Consider the following 23,714-nt stretch of genomic DNA (forward strand, 5'->3'; position numbering starts at 1 on the left):
AGTAACATTCCCTACCATTTGATCACCTCTAACCGTGGTAATGCCATGTTCCATGGGGAACTTTATGCATAGGTTATGGATAGAGGTAATGACCTATAGATCTTTAAGGGCATGTCTTCCCCTTACTCCATGGTAGGTTGACCTACCATAAGGGACTTCATATAGCCCCCGTTTGGTAGCAATTTTTTATCCAAACAAAACAATTTTTTGACCTTTATTTCATTATTCCAACGGTCATTTTTGACTTCTTTACTCATAGGTGGCCCACTTTTCTTTTTAACGGTCAAAAATAAATTCTCATAATTACTATCGAACAGGCTCATAGTGACCAGCTGATTGAGGAGGTGTGCCATTCTACCATAAGGGTAATTATTTTCTTTGGGATGATGCTTAGTTGGTGAACTTGTATAATGGAGGTCATGGGAGTCAGCTTGCTATCCACCATCATCTTGTCATGGGTGACACCAAATAGGATGTTAACGGATGTCCCATTGTCCATCGACATGTGCTTCAACCCATTGCGTGCTAAGACAGTCCTTATCACCAAGGCATCGTAGCCGAGGTAGTGCAGACTCGTTGCGTCTCCTAGGGTAAAGGTGGTGGATTGCACATTCCTAGCCTCACGGGGGGGTTTTTGTTAACTCTGTAGCTAGCCGTCTACGTGAAGGTGATTGACCATTTGGATCAGTTGTGCCTTCTAAGTAAAAATTTAAGACATCCATTTCTCAATCATCTTCTTAGGAAATCTGAAGGTGTCCAACGTGATACATATAGGTTAATCAAGGGAATTGTACGGATACTATAAGTTTAGGTAATTTTGTATTTCTCGCGTTTTAGAAAGACTATTATAATTAATTACATTATCATTTTCAGTTGTTACAATAATGATCATTCGATTAAAAATATTAACATAAAATTTACATGTTGTCGTTAAAAACCAACATGTAACTAGACGACAATATATTACGTCAAGTCAGCAAAGTTGGAGATTTGACAATTGAGGATTAAACACATTCAAATGAAAATAGCATAATTCAACTATAACTTTGGCTAGATTTACTCGATCTAAAATCGTATGATTTAAATTTTCATTTTTAATTTTAATTCTATGTTTTATACTACGATCCTATTTTTAACTCAATCGGTATTTTAGGGATGTTAAGAGCATATTCAATAAAAAAATAAAATGAAAATCTTGTACACATTAAAGAGCATATTTAAATTTAAAGAAAGTAAAATTTTTAAACTCCAACACTATTCTTCATTTACTTTTTTATGTAAATATTTATTGTTTTTCCCTCATCTTTAATATACTCTTTTTACAACCAAATGGGGAGCATTGCAATTCATTTAAAGCATTTAATATAAAATGTATACAAAGCTAAACTCGTTCTCCATTTTAAAATAATAATGCAATCAATCTAGACTAACGACGATCATGAATTTCGGTTGTATTCATTAATATGTCATCTTCAATGTAGGGAGATGAGAATTTAAGATTGCATATCAATGATTACCACTTAAATGCCTTTATTTTAAGCATCAACTCTTTAAAATAAAGTGCATTTTACTTTTGAAGAGTTTATTAGAGATGCTCCAAAAAGTTTGAAGCCAAAAAGAAGAATTATTTTTTGAAGTTTAAGTTCTACAATTTGAGCAACTTAATATAAGGGTAATTAGAACAAAACGTCATTACCTTTCAATGTTATTGTGCAAAACATTATCACCTTTCATTTTCACCCCTACTTTCATCTTTCATTACGAAAAATGTCATTTTCATCCAATTTCTCAACAAAAGAATGTAAAATAATAAATATAACCTCGTAAGGAAATAAAACAAAAAAAATTAAAAAAATTAAAAAAAGTAGTAGTAGTAGTAGTAGTAGTAGTAGTAGTAGTAATAATTAAAGAACAAATTGCAAGTATGTCCAAACGTTTTAAAAATTGCAAATGAGTCCAAATAAATTATTAAAAGAGCAATTAGCACAAAACATCCATACATTTCAATATGATTGTGCAAAACATACATACATTTCATTTTTATTTTTATTTTATCCTTATTTTCACATTACTTTACGAAAATTATCATTTTCATCTATTTTCTCAATAAAAAGCTATAAATAACGAATATACCCTCCAGAACAAATTACAACTATACTCCCAAATTTTTCAAAAAATTACAAACCTCGTAGTCTTCACTTGCCTTTAATTACACATATTCAATATCACTAATCATATAAAAATAAATTTTCTCCCTTTCCAACAATTTTTATTTCAATAATACCACCACGAAAATAAATTTATTAATTTCAAACTAATCTACATGTTATGTGTACATTTAATATACAATAATGCTACTCCTACACACTTGGGTTACAAAGTAAGGTAACAAAGTGATGTGGACGGCCAGGATTAAAACGCTACGGACGACTGTGATTGAATCATCAAAAATAATTGTGAAACATTAGTCTCCAAACTGAAATCCGTATCTGATTTCTCTCTCCCCTGTTATTCTTCCTTCCTCATTTGTCTCTGACTTTCGTTATCTCTCTCCCCCATTATTCTTCTTCATTTTCTCTCTCCTAGAATGGAACCCTTCCCGAAGCACTAACCTTTGGCAGTCGGCACCAGCAGTTGCTGCACCTCCCTCCGGCATCACTATTTATTTAAAGAATGTCACGTCACAAACAAATTTACTATTAGATACGGTGAGAGTTTAGAATAAATCACCTCCCTTGCATTCAATCAACCGTCGAGCCCACTAACTTCACGAAGTTAGATCCGACGAAACTTTAGAGATATGGTTTATTGATCTTTATTGGTTGGGTTATGTTCGATTTTTAGAGAAATGCTGTGAAATGCAAATTGGGTTATATGGTTGCTATAATTTCGGTCTTTGGGTTGCTATTACTAACTTCACGAAGTTAGATCCGACAAAACTTTAGGTATGGTTTATTGATCTTTATTGGTTAGGCTATGTTCGATATTTAGAGAAATGCTGTGAAATGCAAATTGGGTTATGTGGTTGCTATAAATTCGGTCTTTGGATTGCTATCAGATCATTTATTGTATTAAAGGGCTGCTGGGCTGTTGTTTTGGTACTGTCAAACCATGAGTTGTTATGGTGGTGTTCTGTGTATAAGCTGGATTTTAGACCTGGGATTTGAGTTTTTCTGAAGTTTGAAGTCTGGAATTTATGCTATAATTATTGTTCGATTTTCATGTTTGCTGGTTTATTTTACTGGGTTCAATTCAGCAAGACAGAATGTCGTGAACATTTTGTGAAAAACGGGTACTGGATTATGCTGAAAATGTTGACAATTTTGTGAAAAAAAGGGGTACTGGATTATGCTGAAGAATGATAATTTTTCTTTATTTGCTGCTAATCTAAATACATGTATGTCAAGTTTCTGGGATTTTGCTTCATTTTCTCAAATGCCATGAACAAAGACAGCTATTAGTATTTGGAATGCAATTCTTGAAGCTAATATATATCATGTGGATTGCCTGTGTAATTTCGAATACAGTTCTTCTAGACTTTAATAATCATTGTGTGTGTTTATGTATCATGTTAATGCTTTATAGACATCTCAGTAGAATTTATTATAGTTTATGATTAAATTATTGATAATTTCATATTCACTGTCACGATAGAATGCAGGGAAAGAACTCAGGAATTTGCCATGGCTGTAGGGGTGTTGGCACTTCTTTGGCGATTGTCCGATAAAACGCCGATGCCCAGATTGTGCAAGAGGATTTCAGAAGTTTTTTGTGGTGGAAAAAGAAACTCGTAACAAAGGCAAATTCTTCAAATGTTACAGTCAGAAGTGTGGTTTTTGGGATTGGTGCGAACCAGGAGAAGCAATCGGCGAATCTAGTAACGCTAGTGTTACGTTGGCTAAACTAGCGGCACAAAAAGAAATTGATGATTTGTCTCAAACATTAGAATCTCAAGTGCGACTTAATGACGATGAGGAACTTTTGATTTTTGTGAACGTGAACTTTACCATTCGCCATGGAAAACCACCTACCGAACGAGACAATAAGGGAAAGGACAAGACATAGTGTAGTTGGTTAAGTCATGTAATGTCTTTTTTTTGGTGATGTAGTCTTTTGTGTAATATGTATTTTTTTTGGTGATGTAGTCTTGGAAGCATTATTCTGATAGAAATCTGTCTGTGGTGTAATGGAACATTTCAGATTTCTGTTGTTATTCCAGTAGTTATTAATCTGCATATTTGAAGCCATTTAACGTGCATCCACATGTATACTATTTCACATGAGTTTTGAACGTGCCATAACGGCCTTTATTAATCGCTGTAAATTGGAAGGCTAACTCATCATAAAAGCAAAACCATTTGACACTTGAAACATAAGTTAATGCACAAATTAAAATCAAAACTTTCATTACGCAAAATTGAAAGATCCCTTCCAATTGAGTCACATTCAACAGTTTAAACATGACAAGGAACAATTACAAAAGTGGAAAATTTGCAAAAGTCACTATAATAACATTGTGGTCGATCTTTACAAAAGTCAGTGTAATTACAAAAGTGGATACTTTATGAAAGTCACTGTCATTACTTTCGAGTTATCAGTTTTCTGAAAACTGGCTTGGGACATGCATAGGAAAAGGCAACGGGTTGAAGGTTGGACTATGAACTGGGTCGAACCAGATGCTTCCTAAATTGGTATTCCAGCCTGCCTCTGACAGATGTTTCAGTCTGTAACAAAGTATCAAGCAATCAATCAAGAAGCCCATAGCATAAACAATAAAAAACCACATAAATTAAAAACGAACAATATACCGTCAAATTGGGGATATTAATATGCTTCGATATCAGACTCTTTCCTTTTGTTTAGTTTGACCATGCCTACATGTGCACCATAACCACCGATAATTACTACACAACAGGAACTGAATACAAGAGTGACATTAGAATGTACCTTTGATTTATTCGATCTCGCCTCCAACGGGCCTTTTCTACGTTTAGTCCTAGGTGCTCCCTTCCTCTTCGATGTTTTCGGATCCCTTACAATACCGCTTCCTATTTTTTTAGATAGAATACACTATGAAGTGCTTGAATTACTATCGAACTTTGTTGAACTAAGTTCTTTCTTTTGAAGTTGTATCCAATCCATGATCACTCTATACTTCCCTTCATTGTCTGCTGCAAGGTTTGCCACCGCTGCAAACGAATAACGCATATCGTCATACCTCATTTGTGCTGGAGTGGTAACCAAACCATCATAGTGAACGACAACCCTCGTGTGTGCCCTGCTAACATCTTTCCTCCACCTCCGCAAAATGTACCGATCCAGCATGACAGTAAAGTCATTACGTATCAAAACTACAATTGCATGCCTACACAATATTTCCCGAAACTCGAACAGGTGATAACTGCAATTTACTTCACATTTCTCTCTATTAAACCACACCAAAAATATTGTTTTCTTTTGCCGCTCGCCACAGACTATGTCTTCACGTACTTCATACTTCGTCCCCATATGTCCCTCTACTGCAAATATTAGATCGCAATACATTTTTCCCGTAAACTCGGATTGAACCTCTCTAAACTTCGAAATGGTATAGCATAACTGATATTGCTTCTCAATTTCGTATGTTGTTGCACCCGGTAAGACTTGAGAGAATGACTTAAAATTAGCAATAAACTCCTTTTCAACCTTATTCTGTAATGCTCGTTCGTACTGCTCGACGAACTGTTTCAATGATGTTTTTGCATGTACATAACCATTGAAGAAGGTATTCATACTTTCACTTCTTTGTGTCGTTGACATGCCAGCCCAAAAGGTTGTTCTCAGGAAACAAGGCACCCATCGAATTCTGTTCTCGTACAATCTGGACAACCAAACATTATCATGCAACTCATACATTTTGATCATATCTCTCCAACCTTCCTCAAATTCTTTGATAGACTGTGAATCATAAACCAATACATGTACACTCGAAAATATCGAAGCTTTATCCACGTGGTATCCAAATTTTTCTGGCAACTTCTTCAAAATATGCCACAAGCACACCTATGTTTTGTATTTGGGAAAACTATTTCAATTGCATTCTGCATGGCTCTATCTTGATCTGTAATTATTCCATGTGGAGCTTTATCACCCATGCACTTAAGCCATGTTTTGAACAACCAAACAAAGGTATTAGTGTCCTCATTCGATACCAAATCGCAACCCAACAATGTCAATTGCCTATGATGATTAACGCCAACAAACGGGGCGAAGGGCATGTCATACTTATTTATAAGATAAGTTGTATCGAACGTGACAACAGCCCTGAACTCTTTATATGATTGCCTACACCGATTGTCTGCCTAGAAGACATTCTTCAACCGTGAATCATCATTCAAGTCAATACTGAAGAAAAATCCCAAGCATTTTGCTTGCATTTCAGAAAAGTAATAATGTATTGCAGCTGCATCACCCTCACCAAGTCTGAGTCGTTCCACTTGTTCAATGTAGTTACGGCAATCCTTTTCGACATACGTCATATTCTCGTAACCACTTGCTTCAATGACTGCAGAGTTAAAACTTTTATGTAATGGTATTCCTGCTATGTCATTCACTTCAAGCTTCCGTTTTACGTGGGCACTCAACACTCGGTTGCACCGATATAACCTCGACTTAGTAGGACTTGCCTCATGGTTGTGTTCTAGATGGACAGTGTTAAGTTTCCAATAACCATGGATATCTAAAGATGCAGATATTCTAGCTTTATAGCCCATTTAAATTGTTGGCTACGATTTCAGAGAAGTGCTTGAATTATTGCTTTTTCGTCCTTCACGACTGCATGTGAACGTGACAAATTTCAAAACCCTAGCATCATCCCTCGATGAAGTCCTCTTTCTAATTGGAAAACCCACGACATAAGCATATCTCGCATAAAAATCATATACTTCTTTTTCATCATTGAACTTCATGCCAACCTCAGGCGTAGTCAAACTATGTCTTCCTTCCATGTCACATTCCACAACATTCACATTGTCCTCGACATAATCATTTTCAGATTCTGTGCACAAAATTTCTTCCATATTCTCTTCGCCTGCGAAACAGGAACACATCCATTATTTATGCATTCAAAATGCTATATATGAATCAAGACATAGCTCTGTTAAGTGCATATATGTTCCACCAATCTTCCACGGACTTCATCATACATGAAGATTCTTAACTCAGTTATTTACACATGACAATTTTAGCTCAACAGAAACAACAATTGCAAAATTACTTTTGTAGCTAGAATAATGGTAAGAGAATTACATGTCAATTAAACTAGATTAAACATATTCTAGCTCAACATAAACAACCAATTTTCAATCAATACAGAGCTGAAAGTAATTAAACTAGATTGAACATATTCTAGCTCAACATAAGTGATTCGGTTCGGAGCTGCACGATCTATTTCTGTTTCGGTTCTCTTTCTGAAAAATGCAATCACATTGTTAGAAATCTAGAATGACCTCTACATACCAAGAAAGCTAGCCAACTAAGAAGGCTTAAACCACAAGAAAAACGAGCTTTCCCCAAACTATAGATCAACAAACTGTAATGACAAACTATAAGCCAAAAATTGAACAAAAAAGGCCAACAAATTACTCAAGGAGCCAAACTTTGACAGAAACGTAAAGTGAGAAATATAAGAAGCAAAAAATTGATACATACCCATTCAAATTTTTTACCAGGACACCATGATTCTTTTCATTCTCTTTTCTCTGAGTTCTCTCTGCCTGCGATTCCAACACAATGGATTAGAATTGTTTTATGTCGAAAATGAAGCAGAAAGTGTGAATAGAAAATGTCCAGTGATAAAACTCGGGGAGGGTAAGAGAAAAGAATGAGTGAATAGAAAAGTTCCAGTAATAAAGCTCGGGGAGGGTAAGAGAAAAGAATGAGAACCTTCTTTCATAGATACAATCTCACACTGTCAGAGATAAAGCTCGTACTGCCGGACATAAAGCTCGTACTACTGCCAGAGATACTACTGCAATCTCGAATTGCCGAAGGAAATGGTGGTCACAGATACTACCCCGTTCCCGGTCTTCTCTCTCAGTTCTCTCTCCCCTGTTTTAATTGAGATTGACGACCCGGAACAAAACATTATTTCAGTTTGGCGCCTAATGTTCCACAATTATTTTGATGATTCAATCACATTCGTCCGTAGCGTTTTAATCTTGGCCGTCCACGTCACTTTGTTACCTTACTTTGTAACCGAAGTGTGTAGGAGTAGCATTATTGATTAATTCTAGATGGTTTCAAATGAGTATTTCTTATAACGTGACAAATGTAATAAATTAGGGGAAAAATACACTGCAGGCCTACAGTTGCTGAAATCATATGTGCTCGCACTTAAATCTTCTATCTAATTGTTAATTATTTATTTATGTACACTAATACTGAAAAATAAGATAATTTTTATTCAATAAATTCTTCTTTTTAACGTGTGTATTCAATGACTTTAGAATCAGCTTATTCTTCTCGAAATACATTAAAATTTAAAACCAACAAAAGCTTGTTCTTCTCGATATATTTTGTGCGTTAACTTTCTCTCTCAAGATAAAATAATCTAATTTTTTATTTATGATCAAACCATGTCTCCATGAAATATACAAATAAATAAAAACAAAATACAAATTTAGAATATTGTTGACCTCTTTTTTCCAGGGGTGTCATGGGCAAATCTTAAGTTGCACGTGGTCTTTTCCGATTATGGGAAAGAGGTAACTGCGTGCACTTGGACGATCAAGTCATTCAATGTATAGGTTTGAGTGTGAGATGTGCTAAACACGTGAGCCACTAAATGGTGAGGGGTCGAATCCGAGAGAGTTATAGAGAGAATAACATGAGCAAGTTTAAGTTGAGTGTATAAAATTGTATTACTTATAAATGACGTGTGAGCTTTTATACTTGAAGAGCTAGGTGTGATCTGACCGTTTGATGGAAGGACACGTGACCTCATCCCGATGGTTGAGGTTCATTTCCTAGGTGTCAATACATCAATCATAGGCTGGTTAACATTTCATCTTTCTAGAAAGTACCCATTCTAGTGCCTAAGTCTGAACTCTGATTTATAGACCGTCAATTTGACATTGGCATCTACTGCAAACATGTCACGTCAATCAATAGTAGGCAAATTTTGTACGAAACATCTCTTAAAGGAAGACGTGAAGCGAGAGGTGATTTTAATTAAATGAGGATTCTGATTGCCTCAAACTTCTTCCATGCAACATGCATAACGTCTCGTCTAGGCTATAGAGGTCGGCCTCTATATGTCACCTCGTCTGAGGTGTTGTATCACCTCGATTTCTTTATCTATGGCTCACTTTGACCACGTAAGAGGATAATGTGGAGTGCGGACCTATTTGGCTTGCTAGTTGGTGAGCAAGAGTCTTGTCAAAAGAGGCATAATAGATATCACAAAAGATTGCGCTAAATACAGAAGAATTTCTATCTCCTATAAGATCTAATTTTTTTCTACCATCATATGCCAATTTATAAAAAACCTCTAGAAAGCTATATAAATTACAAACAAATTTAAAATGTCATCAAGCATTAACATTAAATAAAGTAATAAAACAATCGCAAGGAATTTAAAATAAATGATCAATTAATTAATTAAAGTGTTAACAGAGTTTCATGTCAACCTTAACTACAAAGTGTTTAGCCTATCGTGTTTTGGTTATAAAAATATAAGATAAAAAATGAATGCATAACCTCGAATAATTAAGAGGAATAAAAAATAAATAAATAAATAAAAAAGGAGGGTTGTCAAAAATATCCAAACTACGTTGAATTCCCTATAATTTTACTCTCAAGAATATTATGTAGCCCATGTTGGATTATCTTTACTTTAATTAATTTCTTATACTTATTTTCAACCATATATTCACTTAATAAAATTTTTTACACGTAAATTCAAAACTTTTCATTACATTTTAATCATATATTCTCCAAAAAAAAAAAATATTATTCAAAACTATGGGGTTGTTTGAGACCCATTTTTCTCAAAAAAATGTATTTTGAAATAGTGTTATGATGGAATATGTGCAGTTAAAAAATAAAGAAAAGTTTTGAATTGACGTATAATATTATTTTATTGAAAATATGTAGTTGAAATAGTGTCAAATCACTATTAAAAAATATATTTTGATGTAAAAATAGGCTCAAACAATATGTTTTTTGAGTTTTAAATTTGCAAATAGGGGCACAATATGGTAAGGAACTCTCTCTCTCTCTCTCTAATATTGCGTAGTAATAGTATGGAATCCTCCTCTATATGACTCACTTGGGTTTGTTCCTTATATAGTCCCTAAATTGTCATTAGAATAAAACTGGTTGGACAGGAATTGGAAATAGGCCGTAAAAATAGGCCAATTTGGCAGATTGTGATTGAGTGTTTTTGTCTTTTTTTTTTCCCTTTTTTTTCTTTTTCTAACTTCCAATGATAAATTGTCAAATGTTTTCTTAAATGAAAATCTATCATTGAACCTGGATATCTAGCATGGTAAATTGTCTTCAAAGTCACGAAAAAATATTACCCAAAGTGTCCTCGAATCTCGAATAAAAAACTGGAGTCCCGATCAACATAAAAGCCAACTGCGGAACCAACATTGAAGAGCAAGTTCTTTCATTTTTTTTTTTTGAAACTATTTTATATAGGCAGACAAAATGGATTAGGGTTTTAAAAAAAAAAAAAAATCATTTTCCTGACAGTCTTATCGTCTAAAGTTGTGCTGTCAGTTCATCAATCTTCGAACATTAAAAATCAAGTTAAAATGGAGTTCTTAGATTGAAATTTCACCACAAATTTCTCTTTCTTGGCCTAGTGACTTTGTGGGATTTGAACTATTTCGTTCTTTTTCTTACCTAGCTTCCTCCACAAAGAAAAAAAAAAGAGGGTAACCGCCTATGAAAGTCTTGTTTGTTGGAAAAAATTCCAACTTTGTGGCCACACATGTACATTTATTAGAATGTGTGGTGCTATTTTAAAGTAAATATAGTCGATAAAGTGATCCATTGGATTTAATTTTGGACTAATGAGTATTAAATTTTATGGGATTAAAGTGTAGAGACCAGAAGGTGTTATTTTGAATTGATGAGGGGCCGATTTGAAATAACTTAAAGTTAATAACTGCCAATAGCAGTTATTTTAAAAGTGGTTATGGTCCCCAATTTGAACGTGATTTTCTTTTGATGATATCTCTGCATCCCCATTAACAGAGACTTTTCAAGAAAACCAAAAGGAAGGAAAATCACGTATCAATTGGAAGATCAAAACCCAATTAAAGCAGTAAGATTCATGGATCAAGGTATGTTTCCGCACTTTTTGTTGTCTCTTTGATTTCAACATGGAATTTATGATTTTATGAAAGGATTTTATGAATATGGTTCCTTTCAAATTTATGCAACAAGTGGTATCAGAACCATCCATTGTTGAAATCTTTGAGAAATTGAAATAATTTAGTATTTTTTTTTTGGTTATTGTTATGGATCTTCCATGATGTTATGTGAAATTTAAATTTCTGCAATTTTTTTTTAAGATTTTCAAATTTAACTATTTGGATTCATTATTGTTGAATTTGAGAATTGTTTAGGATATTATTTATGGTTATAGATCTAGATCCAGTAAAAGATTTTAGAATCTAAAGTTTTGAAATTCTATTTTTTTGGTTTTGGTTTAAAAAAAAAAAAAATTTTTTTTTTACTGGATCTGGCCGGCGGCGGTGTCGTCGCTGGCGCTGGCTGCTGCATTTTGCAGCAGCGTGCAGGCAACAGCCGGGGCACTGCTGCCGGCGCAATGGCTTCTGACCGGCGCCGTATAAGAGAGAGAGAGAGAGAGAGATGCCTTACAGCCGGGTGGTTTTTTGGGGGCGGGGGCCTGGGGGGCAATTTTTTGAAATCTCGGGCCTTTGTTTGAATTTTCAATTAGGGTTTTAAAATTAAAATTTTTAAATTCAGTCCCTCAGCTTTGTTATCCATCCAAGTTGGACCTTAAGGTTATGGGTTTAATAATTCAGCCCCTAAATTTTGGAAAATTATTTAATCTGGGCCATTAAACTTTTGAATTTTGCAATTAAAGTCCCCAAAGTTCATAATTAATTAAAATCAGCCCTTAAAGTTTTAAAATTTTTCAAATTTTGATCCCTAAAGTTTTGAATTATTAACCCTAGGTCCCTAAACTTTCTAAAGGCATCTAATAATGCAAAATTAGTGATTCTCTCTCTATAATTTTGGTACTAAAGACTCCCTTAAGAGGAATAATTAAGATTTAATTATGTGGAACAATAAAATTCAAATATTTTGGTAATTTATTCATAATAAATTAAGGTTATCTAGCATTTTAAATAAACTAATTGAAACAATATGTCGCCAAAGTGACCTCTTTTGTGTAGATTGGCTTATTTGGATGTTTAGATGTGTGTATGTTTCTTCATGCGGGTATTAGTCGGCCCAAAGGAAGGTTAATACTTGGCCGAATTACATACATACTTGTGGTGGTGAATGTGTGACAATTATAAGGTTTCCATGTAAATAATAAATCAATCCAAAGATAGGTTTATTATTTGACAGGAGTTATTGTCAATGTTCGATCACTACACCGAGAATACCACTTGCAATTAGTATTACTGTCCAAAGACTTTATATTAATGTTGCACTAGGTATCTTGAGATGGGGCTTACCATTATTTGAATTTATTGTTTATTAAATATGGATATGAGCATAATTAATTGTTTCTTTCTGTTCTCTCTACAGCTAGTTCATCTGCTACTACAATATCTGCTAATGTCAATTCAATTCCCATACTTAATGGAACAAACTTCAAGGATTGGAAAGAGAACATATTGATTGTTCTTGGCTGCATGGATCTTGACCTTGCACTTCGGGTTGAGGAACCCACTCCTCTTACGGAAGAAAGTTCTCCTGATGAAAAGAGGAACTTTGAGAGGTGGGCTCGCTCAAATCGCATGAGTCTAATGATCATTAAGCGCGGCATTCCGGAAGCCTTTAGAGGTGCAGTATCCGAAGGGATAACTAATGCCAAGGAGTTCCTTGTCGAAATTGAGAAGCGTTTTGTGAAAAACGATAAGGCTGAAACAAGCACGCTTTTGCAAAGCTTGATTTCAATGAAGTACAAGGGTAAGGGAAACTTAAGGGAGTACATCATGGAGATGTCTCATATTGCTTCAAAACTTAAAGGTCTAAAGCTCGAGCTATCTGATGACTTGCTCGTTCATTTGGTATTGATCTCGCTTCCTGCATAGTTCAGTCAATTTAAGGTCAGTTATAACTGTCAGAAGGAGAAATGGTCTTTAAATGAGCTCATTTCATATTGTGTGCAAGAGGCAGAAAGGTTAAAGCAAGAAAGAACTGAAAGTGCTCACTTGGCAAGCACTTCTAAGGATAAGGGCAAGAAAAAGAAGAAGGAATATGAAGCTGCTCCTAAGGGTCCAGCACAAAGATACTTGTTTCTTTTGCCATCAGTCTGGACATATGAAGAAGGCTGTGCCAAATATCACGCATGGCGTACAAAGAAAGGTACACTTCTTACTTTGGTCTGTTCCGAGGATAATTTAGCTTCAGTACCTAGAAACACTTGGTGGATAGATTCTGGTGCTACTACTCATATAAGTGTTTCTATGCAGGGCTGCCTGAACTATCGAAAGCCAAGTGATGATGAAAGATACATCTATGAGGGTAATGGCAGATCGGTGGAAGTTGATGTAATAGGGACTTTTAGGTTGTTATTAAGAACTGGTTGTTATTTGGATTTGAAAGACACTTTCGTTGTACCGTCTTTTAGACGGAATTTAATTTCTGTTTCTTCGTTGGACAAATTAGGTTATTGTTGTTCATTTGGAAGCAATCAGTTTAGTCTTTCTTTAAATTCCAATATTATTGGTATTGGTTCATTATCTGCATATGATAACCTGTATTTGCTTGATATTATTGCATCATATAATGAGACATTGCATGTGGATTCACGTGGTACTAAACGTAAATTAAATAAAGAAAATTCTGCAACATTATGGCACAAGCGCTTAGGTCATATCTCAAAAGCTAGAGTTGAACGACTTGTGTCAGATGGTATTTTGGATTCCCTTGATTTCACCGATTTTGATGTCTGTATTGAGTGTATCAAGGGAAAACAGACCAAAACAAGGAGATTAGGTGCTAAAAGAACTTCAGATGTCTTAGAATTGATACACACAGATATTTGTGGACCATTCCCTACAGCTTCTTGGAATGGCCAACAATATTTTATATCATTCATAGACGATTACTCACGTTATGGGTACCTATATCTCATACATGAAAAATCTGAGTCACTGGACATGTTCAAAACTTTTAAAGCTGAGGTTGAGAATCAACTCAACAAAAGGATAAAAAGCGTTAGGTCTGATCGTGGTGGTGAGTACTACGACAGATATGACGGTTTAGGTGAACAATGTCAGGTAAACAATGTCCAGGACCATTTGCTAAATACCTAGAGGAATGTGGAATCATCCCACAATACACCATGCCAGGATCGCCTAGCATGAATGGTGTAACTGAAATACGAAACAGAACTCTTAAGGACATGGTAAGAAGTATGATTAGTCATTCCACCTTACCAAAATCACTCTGGGGAGAAGCATTAAAGACTGCAGCTTATATTTTGAACAGAGTACCAACTAAGGTTGCTGCTAAAACACCTTATGAACTTTGGACAGGCAGAAAGCCTAGTCTAAAGCATTTTCACATTTGGGGATGTCCAGCTGAGGCTAGGCCTTATAGGCCACATGAAAAGAAATTGGACTCCAAAACAATTAGCAGCTATTTTATTAGTTATTCTGAGCGATCCAGGGGCTATAAATTTTATGATCCCACACTTAAGTCAATTTTTGAAACGGGAACCGCAACATTTTTTGAGGATGTTGAGTTTGGGGAGAGAAATAAGGTTAGAGACATTGTCTTTGAGGAAGAAGTTGAGGAAGGATCGGTTTCGATTCCTACTATTGCTTTTGACAATGTACAGGTTTCTATACCTGTTGTTGATCAAGAAACATATCGAGAACCTCAACCAGACAATGTTGAAGTACCTCCCATCCAAAATGAGGTAATTATTCCAGAAATACAAACTCAACAACCTCAAGAGCCAATACCATTAAGGAGATCCACGAGAGAGAGGAAAAGTACTATTTCAGATGATTTCATAGTATTTCTCCAAGAACATGAGGAAAATAATGGAATGGTGGGAGATGATCCAATCAATTTCCATCAGGCCATGCAGGGTTCTAACTCTCAAAAATGGATTGATGCCATGAATGAGGAGTATAAGTCTATGCAAGACAATAAAGTTTGGGATCTTGTCCCATTACCTGAAGGAGTGAAGCCCATTGGTTGTAAATGGATTTTTAAAACCAAGAGGGATTCAAATGGTAATGTGGAAAGATATAAGGCTCGTCTTGTGGCTAAAGGCTTTACCCAAAAGGAAGGTATTGACTTCAAAGAGACTTTCTCTCCAGTTTCAACGAAAGACTCTTTAAGGACAATTATGGCACTTGTTACGCACTTTGACCTTGAGTTACATCAGATGGATGTCAAGACGGCGTTTCTCAATGGCGACATTGATGAGACAATTTATATGGTGCAACCAGAAAACTTTGTGTTAGGAGACTCGAAGAAAATGGTTTGCAAATTAAAGAAATCCATCTATGGGCTCAAGCAAGCTTCCCGTCAATGGTATCACAAATTTCATCAGGTCATTATCTCATTTGGTTTTGAGGTAAATGTCGTTGATGATTGTGTGTATCACAAGTTTAGTGGGAGTAAGCATATTTTCCTGGTTTTGTATGTTGATGACATACTGCTTGCCACTAACGATATAGGCATGTTGCACGAAACCAAGAGATTTTTATCAAAGAATTTTGAGATGAAAAATCTTGGTGACGCCTCTTTTGTATTAGGGATTCAGATACATCGGGATCGTTCTCGAGGTATTCTTTGATTGTCACAAAAGAGTTATATCGATAAAGTACTTAGGAGGTTTGGCATGCAAGACTGTAAACCAGGTGACACCCCTGTCGCTAAGGGAGACAAATTTAGTCTCAAACAGTGCCCACAAAATGACCTTGAAGCTAAGGAAATGCAGAAGATTCCCTATGCATCAGCTATTGGGAGTTGGGAGTCTAATGTATGCTCAAGTATGTACACGCCCAGACATAGCATTTATTGTTGGAATGCTAGGCAGATATTTAAGCAACCCTGGGATGGATCATTGGAAGGCAGCTAAAAGGGTTATGAGGTATCTAAAGAGAACAAAGGATTATATGCTCACATATAGCAGATCAGATCAGTTAGAGACCATAGGGTACTCCGATTCTGATTTTGCTGGATGCCAAGATAGTAGAAGATCCACATCAAGTTATATTTTTCTGCTAGCTGGAGGAGCTATTTCCTGGAAGAGTACCAAACAGACACTCATAGCTTCTTCTACCATGGCAGCAGAGTTTGTAGCATGCTATGAGGCATCTAATCATGGAATATGGCTGCGAAATTTTATCACTGGGCTGCGCATTCTGAATGGCATAGAAAGACCACTAAAGTTGTATTGTGACAACAACTCAGCAGTTCTATATTCTAACAACAACAGGAGCTCATCTAAATCAAAACATATTGACATTAAATTCCTGGTTGTGAAGGAAAGAGTACAGAGTGGACAGATTTCTATAGAGCACATTGGAACAAACTCCATGATTGCGGATCCGCTTACTAAGGGATTACCACCCAAGGTCTTTCATGAGCACACCGCTCATATGGGTGTTGTATTTTTTGAGGATATCATGTTTTAGTGGGAGTTTGTATTCTTATTGCTTTATATATGTTTAGTTCTTTGAACACATTTATGTATTTGGATATTTTCTGTACAGAAATAAAGTATTCAGTTCATTCCACTCTGTTATTATGTTCAGTACTGATCTCACTTAAGAAATAAGGTTGGACCAGTTGGAAATAGATATGTTCGGATCACATAACATGTAATTTCCATGCTACACTCCCATAATTGATCTATGTCATTTGGTTGTATGGGTGTACGTGACCATTGATGGATTTAGTCACGCTAAATGTGACGAAAATCACTTTGATCCTACATCGATGTAACTAATGGACGAGATTGTTTGGAAATACCTTTAATAACTATAGCACAATTTTGAGCTCATAAGTCTGTGTACATTTATAATGTAACATATTTGGCCCAGTGGGAGATTGTTGGAAAAAATTCCAGCTTTGGGGCCACACATGTACATTTATTAGAATGTGTGGTGCTATTTTAAAGTAAATATAGTCGATAAAGTGATCCATTGGATTTAATTTTGGACTAATGGGTATTAAATTTTATGGGATTAAAGTGTAGAGACCAGAAGGTGTTATTTTGAATTGATGAGGGGCCGATTTGAAATAATTTAAAGTTAATAACTGCCAATAGCAGTTATTTTAAAAGTGGTTATGGTCCCCAATTTGAACGTGATTTTCTTTTGATGATATCTCTGCATCCCCATCAACAAAGACTTTTCAAGAAAACCAAAAGGAAGGAAAATCACGTATCAATTGGAAGATCAAAACCCAATTAAAGCAGTAAGATTCATGGATCAAGGTATGTTTCCGCACTTTTTGTTGTCTCTTTGATCTCAACATGGAATTTATGATTTTATGAAAGGATTTTATGAATATGGTTCCTTTCAAATTTATGCAACATTGTTTGCAGGCGTACAACCTAATCTATACGGACCAAAGAGCAGTGAAACTTCCAAGTCCCAGCCATGGTTGCAAGAAAGCTTGCCGGGCTGCAGTCCGCATTTTTCCCAGATATGCAGTTCGGTTCCTAAACGTATGAATGGCAGTTTTGATTTTTGAAATTCATGCACGTATAATTTTCAACGGTCTACCATTTTAATTCACAATTTTGAATTGCAATTCATGTTTTGTGTTAAATTTCAAACAACAATGCATCATGTACATCTTAGTGTACAATTTTGTGTACACTTCACCAAGTGTCGATATCCGATTTGACAGTTAAAAAAAAAAAAAAAGAAAAAACTTACTTTTTATCAATCACGCGTTGTCAACTCGGATGATGTACATGATCTATGAAGCATTGTTGCATATACTTATCGCCTTTGTACCATTTTAGTCCTCAAAGTTTCTCAGTTAAATTGTGCTGCTCGTTTTTACACTTTTTTGGTCCATTTTTTCTTTTTATTTAATTAGAGTGGAGTGTAGATTTGTCTTTTTATACTATCTTAACTATCAAACTGAATGAATTTTGAAGATGGAAGAACGCTGCTAACAATCACACGTCCGGACAAAATTCATAGATTTCTGTTTGTTTTGAATTGACTAAGAGTTTTTTAGTATGTCATTATATTGTGAAATGAAGAATCTAAGTGTGGAGCTTGTCAGGAAATTAGAGCATAAATTTTGAACAAAGATCTACACAGATACACCGTCGAAAATATAATTGAATTTGAAATTCAAGCATATTAGGTATACAACATTTTTTACGCTATCTTTGACAGTTCTCATATCACGGATAAGCGATTAAAATAATTGTGAAACCCGGCTGTCAAAAAGAATGTACGGCATCTGATGCTGTGCACTCAGCCATTTTCAATATATTAATGATATGAACTGCGTCCCATATTAATTCACTGACTCTCTCTCTCTCTCTACTTTTCTGGTATTTGATTTCCAGAGCTATAACCTCCATTTCCGCTTTCGTTAACTTATCTATCTATCCCCATGTCATCGGACGAAGATGAACCGTGGACCCGTTGGCTTTTCTCTCCTGAGTCCTATTACGCAAGTGAACTTATCGATGAACGGTTCAGTGGGCTCATCAATATTGTGGTCGAGTATATATCAAGATTGTCGCCCCATCATGAAATGTTTGTATTTGATATTTCACACGGTCTTGAAGAATATATACAAAGAGATAGAAGAGACTTCATGGATATTGATAATTTCGGGGACCTTTACCAAAAAGTAATGCTTTGTGGGCAACAGCTTAAGGTTTTCTTCAATGTCCCAAACCAGACTATCCTGTCGAGTGTTACTCCTACTCTCGACCCTAATGAAGCTGCTGCAGTCCTAATCAACTTTTTTCTCCTAATGGTAGAAGCCATCCTACGTTTTGAGGAAGATTTAATTGATTGTGTAAAGGGTTCAATCGAAATTCTCCGGACGGAGCTTGAATTTCTTATTACTTTTCTTGGTGATAAAGCAATGCATTTGCACCCGACCGAGAATATAGTGATCGATATCGAAGCTGTGGCCAATGAGGTAGGAAGTTTCTTTTATTCCTTGTTTTTCACGATTATTGTATTCACCGCAAATAGTAGAGTGGAACCTACCAATAGTACAATAAATGACATCGAAGCTGTGATCAGGAAGGTAAAACGTTACTTGTGTGTCCCGAATCACTTATGGTATGACCTTCTACATCCTATGAGAATTCTTTATTGGCTTGTTGTAAATTGCCCCCCCTGGGGTATGGAACAAAGGATTATTCGGCGCTATGAAGGGCTGTGTATAGGAAGGGATATACCATTGCAAGACACTGAAGATATCAAATCTCTGTTACGAAGTTTCATACATTTCTTCATTTACACCGAGACTAAAACATTGAATCTTGCACTTTCATATTTGTTAAGGAAGTTTGATATCTTGAAAACAAAGATCAAGAAGCACTGCAACACAGTCTCGAAGATGCCGAGTGATATGGCTCCAAAGACTTCTGTGGTTTCACCCTTCATTGTTGATTCCGTTCTTGATGATCTCATGGACCTAATAAATAACAAGTCTGACAAGATTGTTGGTGTGAACAATCAGATTGTAATGCTTCATGAGGAGCTAATGTTATTGGGATCTTCTATCAAGGACGTAGCGGTGCAGCAGGAAGAAGAATATGAAGAACTTGTGATTCGAGCTGGAGAAATGGCATATGAAGTTGAATATGTTATAAACTCATTTCCTCATGTTTGGTATCTCGCCCTCCGGCTTCCTCAACTCATTGAGAAGATTCAGCTTTTTACGATGGTTATCAAAGAAATAAAAAATAATGTTGGTGCAGCTGGAACGCCAGAAGTTGCAGAGTATCCGGATGAACAAGTAGAATCGCAATCAAAAAAATCTCCCGTTTTGGAAGACACTATTGTTGGGTTTAAGAAAGTGGCAATTGAAATTGCAGAACAACTTGTTAGAGGAACAGTCCACCTGCAAATTATTTCCATATTTGGGATGCCTGGACTTGGTAAGACCACTTTGGCAAATAAACTGTACAATGATCCCTCTATTGTCTATCATTTTTACAAGCGTTCCTGGTGTGTTGTTTCCCAAACATATAATAAGAAAAATGTGTTGATTGAACTTTTGAGCTCAATAACTCAAGGTAAGAGAGAGACATTTATGAATATGGAGGAAGAAAGTTTGGCCGAAAAAGTGTACAAAAATTTAAAGGGAAGGCGATACCTTATTGTGATAGATGATATATGGGATGTCAATGTGTGGAATGATTTGAGAAGGTATTTCCCAGATGACGGAATTGGAAGCAGAATCTTATTCACCACTCGGAATAAAGAAGTTGCTTCAAAAGCTTCTTCTTATAGTGTCATAAATGTACTTCCTTTTCTGTCAGATGTTGAATGTTGGGAATTACTACAACGGAAAGTCTTCCAAGATAAAAATTGTCCCCAAGAATTGATACACATTGGGAAGCAAATTGCAACAAATTGTAGCGGCCTACCACTTGCAGTGGCCGTGATAGCTGGAGTTCTTGCGAATATGGAGAAGAAAGAACACTTGTGGCTGAAAGTTGCTAGAGAATTTAGTTCATATATATCCAAAAACCCAGACAACTGCATTCAGATATTGGAACTTAGCTTTGAGCATTTACCAATGCATTTGAAGCCATGTTTTCTTTACTTTGGAGCATTCGAGGAAGACAAGGAAATCTCAGTACGAAAGTTGATATGGTCATGGGTTGCTGAAGGATATATAAGAACGGAAGAGCAAAACTGCTTAGAGGATGTTGCACTAAAATATCTTATGGAACTAATTGATAGGAGCTTGGTACTTGTTGTTAAACGAAGATCTAACGGAGGAGTAAAAACATGTAAGATTCATGATCTATTGCATGAAATGTGCTTGAGAATAGCTGAAGAAAAAAAATATTTGAAGATGGTCAAATTGTAAGTTTACTATTTCTCTTCTTTTTTCTCTTTCATTTTTTTTTTTTTTTTTTTTGGCCTGCTAATAATGGTGATTATCTGATGATCGTACCAATGATGTGATTATGTTGTTAACAGTTATAATGATGATCCACGGTTCTTTTCTCAAGTATTGATGTGCAAGCAACAACATTGTCTGAGTATTGACTGCAAGTCATTTCCATATCGCTCACTAGATATTGACCTGCTTGAACTCCGTCCACGTGTTTTTGGGTTGCCTAAATTAATCTCACGCAGCTTCAAAGATCTTAGGTTCTTGGAGTTCTTGGATTTTGTCACAGGCTCGGAACATCATGTCCCGTTAGGAATTGAACATCTGCCACCAATGGAGAGCTTTCACAGACTAGAATTTCTTGTTTTGGAGAATACACATCGAGTAGAAATACCTGAGATCCTTCTTAAGATGGTGAGCTTAAGACACATGCATTTCAGTGGCGGTGCATACTTCAATGCCTCTTGTCGTCAGCAAGCAACTGAGGATGAAAGTTTCCTAAGAAATAGTAACCTACAAAGTATTTCTGTACTTTCAATTTCAGATGAAACAGATGAGAAGATTTTGAGATGTTTACCCAATCTTCGTAGACTGAAAGCCAGGGTTAGATATTCACTCAATCATTCTTTCGACTTCCTTAATCGGCTCGAATCATTGAAGTTATTACCTGGTCAGTATGATGTGCGAGATTCATGTTCCACTTTGATGAGTCTGCCCTTAAATCTCAAACAATTGACTCTAGTTGATGTACACATATCTCCAGAACAAATGGAGGTAATCGGGAAATTGCGGTGCCTTGAGGTTCTCAAATTAGTACAGGTTACCTTTGAGGGAAAACAATGGGACACGAGTAAAATTGAATTCCTACAACTTAAATTCTTGAAACTTTGTTGGGTACAAATTGCAGAATGGAATGCCTCAAGTGATAATTTTCCAAGACTTCAACGACTAGTTCTGCAAAATTGCTACAAGTTGAAGATGATCCCTTCCAGTTTAGGTGATATTCTAACGTTACAGAAGATTGAGGTACTCTGGTGCGCGAAAGCTATCAGAGAATCTGCCAAGCAAATTCTGAAGGAACAAGAAGAAAATGGAAATGAAGAGCTTAAAGTCATAATCATTGAATGGTAAACAGAGCGGCAGTTTTTGCTGGTATACTATGTTGCAGCGTTGCTCTAAGAACTCCCTTTTCGCTTATTTAATTTGATTTTAAAATAATTTCTTTTTTCTTGCAGGAGAGATTAACTTCAGCAGCCTTGTGAGATATTTCAGATGGTAATAAGAGAGCTCTCCTCTTTTACTCTTTCCCATTCTCATCTAGATCCAGGTATTGTGTGTAATACTAAAAGGAAAACATCAAAGAATTTCTAATGTTTTTTCGCCTCGTTTTGAAATTAAGGTTGGCTCTATTTTATGATCCTGTCGATGCTATTCTATGAATTTCTATCCCATAAGTTGCTTTTTTTGGGGAGTATTGATTCTGTATTATTTAAGCTTTTTAAAGTGCTTGACTATTTTGAAACACGTAGGACTAATATGATAACCTTAAAAGAGACTCAAGAACATAGCAAGTTGAGGAATAAACTTGCTTCATGTCGCCTGGAAATTGACTTATATGTGCATGAGTTGCATATTGATCATAGTTCATGCATCAATCAATTTGTTTAGTATATGAATTTTGCAAAAACATTACTGCTTGGCAGAATTCAATTCTAATTCCATCTGTAAAATTAAGTTTAAAAGATAATTTATAAATTCATTTTGAATTGATTTTATTCTCGAATTCTTCAAGTAATATTATGGCATATGTAAACATCTAAAGGATTTTTTCTTCCATCATATTCAGATGTTGTAACTAACAAAAATTCAACCATGACATGAAAAAAAGGACGATTATTGATCAGAGTAATATTACATGATAATTAAGGAAAACATGTTGGTCATTACATTCTCAGACAATTTTCCCTCTCAGTAGAATAGATTTACAGAGACAACAAGAATAATGTAGTGTAGTAGAAAGTTTAGGTGTTGCTGATGTTCTAGAGTAATTTGGGTCTACTGTGAACAAAGCCACAGGTGCTCAGTCTACGTTAGAGTCATTTTACCTTGCAGTTTTATCTAAGTAAAGGCTCACCCTGTTGTCCATTCCTGTTTGGGCCCTTTATTCGATATGTCATTCGAGTCAAGTTTTGCACCTCTTTACATTGTACTGTGATTTTATGAAGAAAATTGTTTTGAGTAGATAAGAAGCTGAAGTTTCTATATTCATTGATGCTGTTAAATCTGGCATTTTTAGCAGGAAGTTTGAATGTTCGTTGTTTCTTTAAGTTGATGCAGAACATTCATTTCATATGCTGGTGCTTGCTTCAGTCAATTGATTTGCATCTCCATCCTCTTACCACTTTTTCTTCTCTTGCTTGTTAATTTGGGAG

At 35.6% G+C, this 23,714-nt stretch overlaps 3 protein-coding genes across 3 annotated transcripts; 2 read left to right on the top strand and 1 right to left on the bottom strand.

Moving 5' to 3' along the window:
• Window positions 1-4,655: 4,655 nt before the first annotated feature.
• Window positions 4,656-6,257, bottom strand: LOC111390389 (protein FAR1-RELATED SEQUENCE 9-like). Its single transcript, XM_023015426.1, has 4 exons — window positions 6,043-6,257; window positions 5,091-5,860; window positions 4,948-5,048; window positions 4,656-4,724 (listed from the first exon to the last, which is right to left on the bottom strand). Exons 1-4 carry the CDS (start codon window positions 6,255-6,257, stop codon window positions 4,656-4,658), a joined length of 1,155 nt encoding a protein of 384 aa, XP_022871194.1.
• A 1,776-nt stretch (window positions 6,258-8,033) lies between these two features.
• Window positions 8,034-14,513, top strand: LOC111390390. The gene is made up of 6 exons (XM_023015427.1): window positions 8,034-8,244; window positions 8,689-8,744; window positions 9,099-9,200; window positions 11,783-11,909; window positions 12,778-13,262; window positions 13,320-14,513. Exons 1-6 carry the CDS (start codon window positions 8,034-8,036, stop codon window positions 14,511-14,513), a joined length of 2,175 nt encoding a protein of 724 aa, XP_022871195.1.
• A 4,237-nt stretch (window positions 14,514-18,750) lies between these two features.
• LOC111390422 (putative late blight resistance protein homolog R1B-14) lies at window positions 18,751-22,756 on the top strand. Its single transcript, XM_023015460.1, has 3 exons — window positions 18,751-21,251; window positions 21,369-22,434; window positions 22,518-22,756. The coding sequence occupies exons 1-2, from the start codon at window positions 18,805-18,807 to the stop codon at window positions 22,411-22,413; spliced, it is 3,492 nt and encodes a 1,163-aa protein (XP_022871228.1). The 5' UTR covers window positions 18,751-18,804; the 3' UTR covers window positions 22,414-22,434; window positions 22,518-22,756.
• The last annotated feature ends 958 nt before the right edge of the window (window positions 22,757-23,714 follow it).

The sequence above is a fragment of the Olea europaea genome, unplaced genomic scaffold, assembly GCF_002742605.1.
Source record: "Olea europaea var. sylvestris unplaced genomic scaffold, O_europaea_v1 scaffold680, whole genome shotgun sequence".
Classification (NCBI taxonomy): Eukaryota; Viridiplantae; Streptophyta; class Magnoliopsida; order Lamiales; family Oleaceae; genus Olea; species Olea europaea.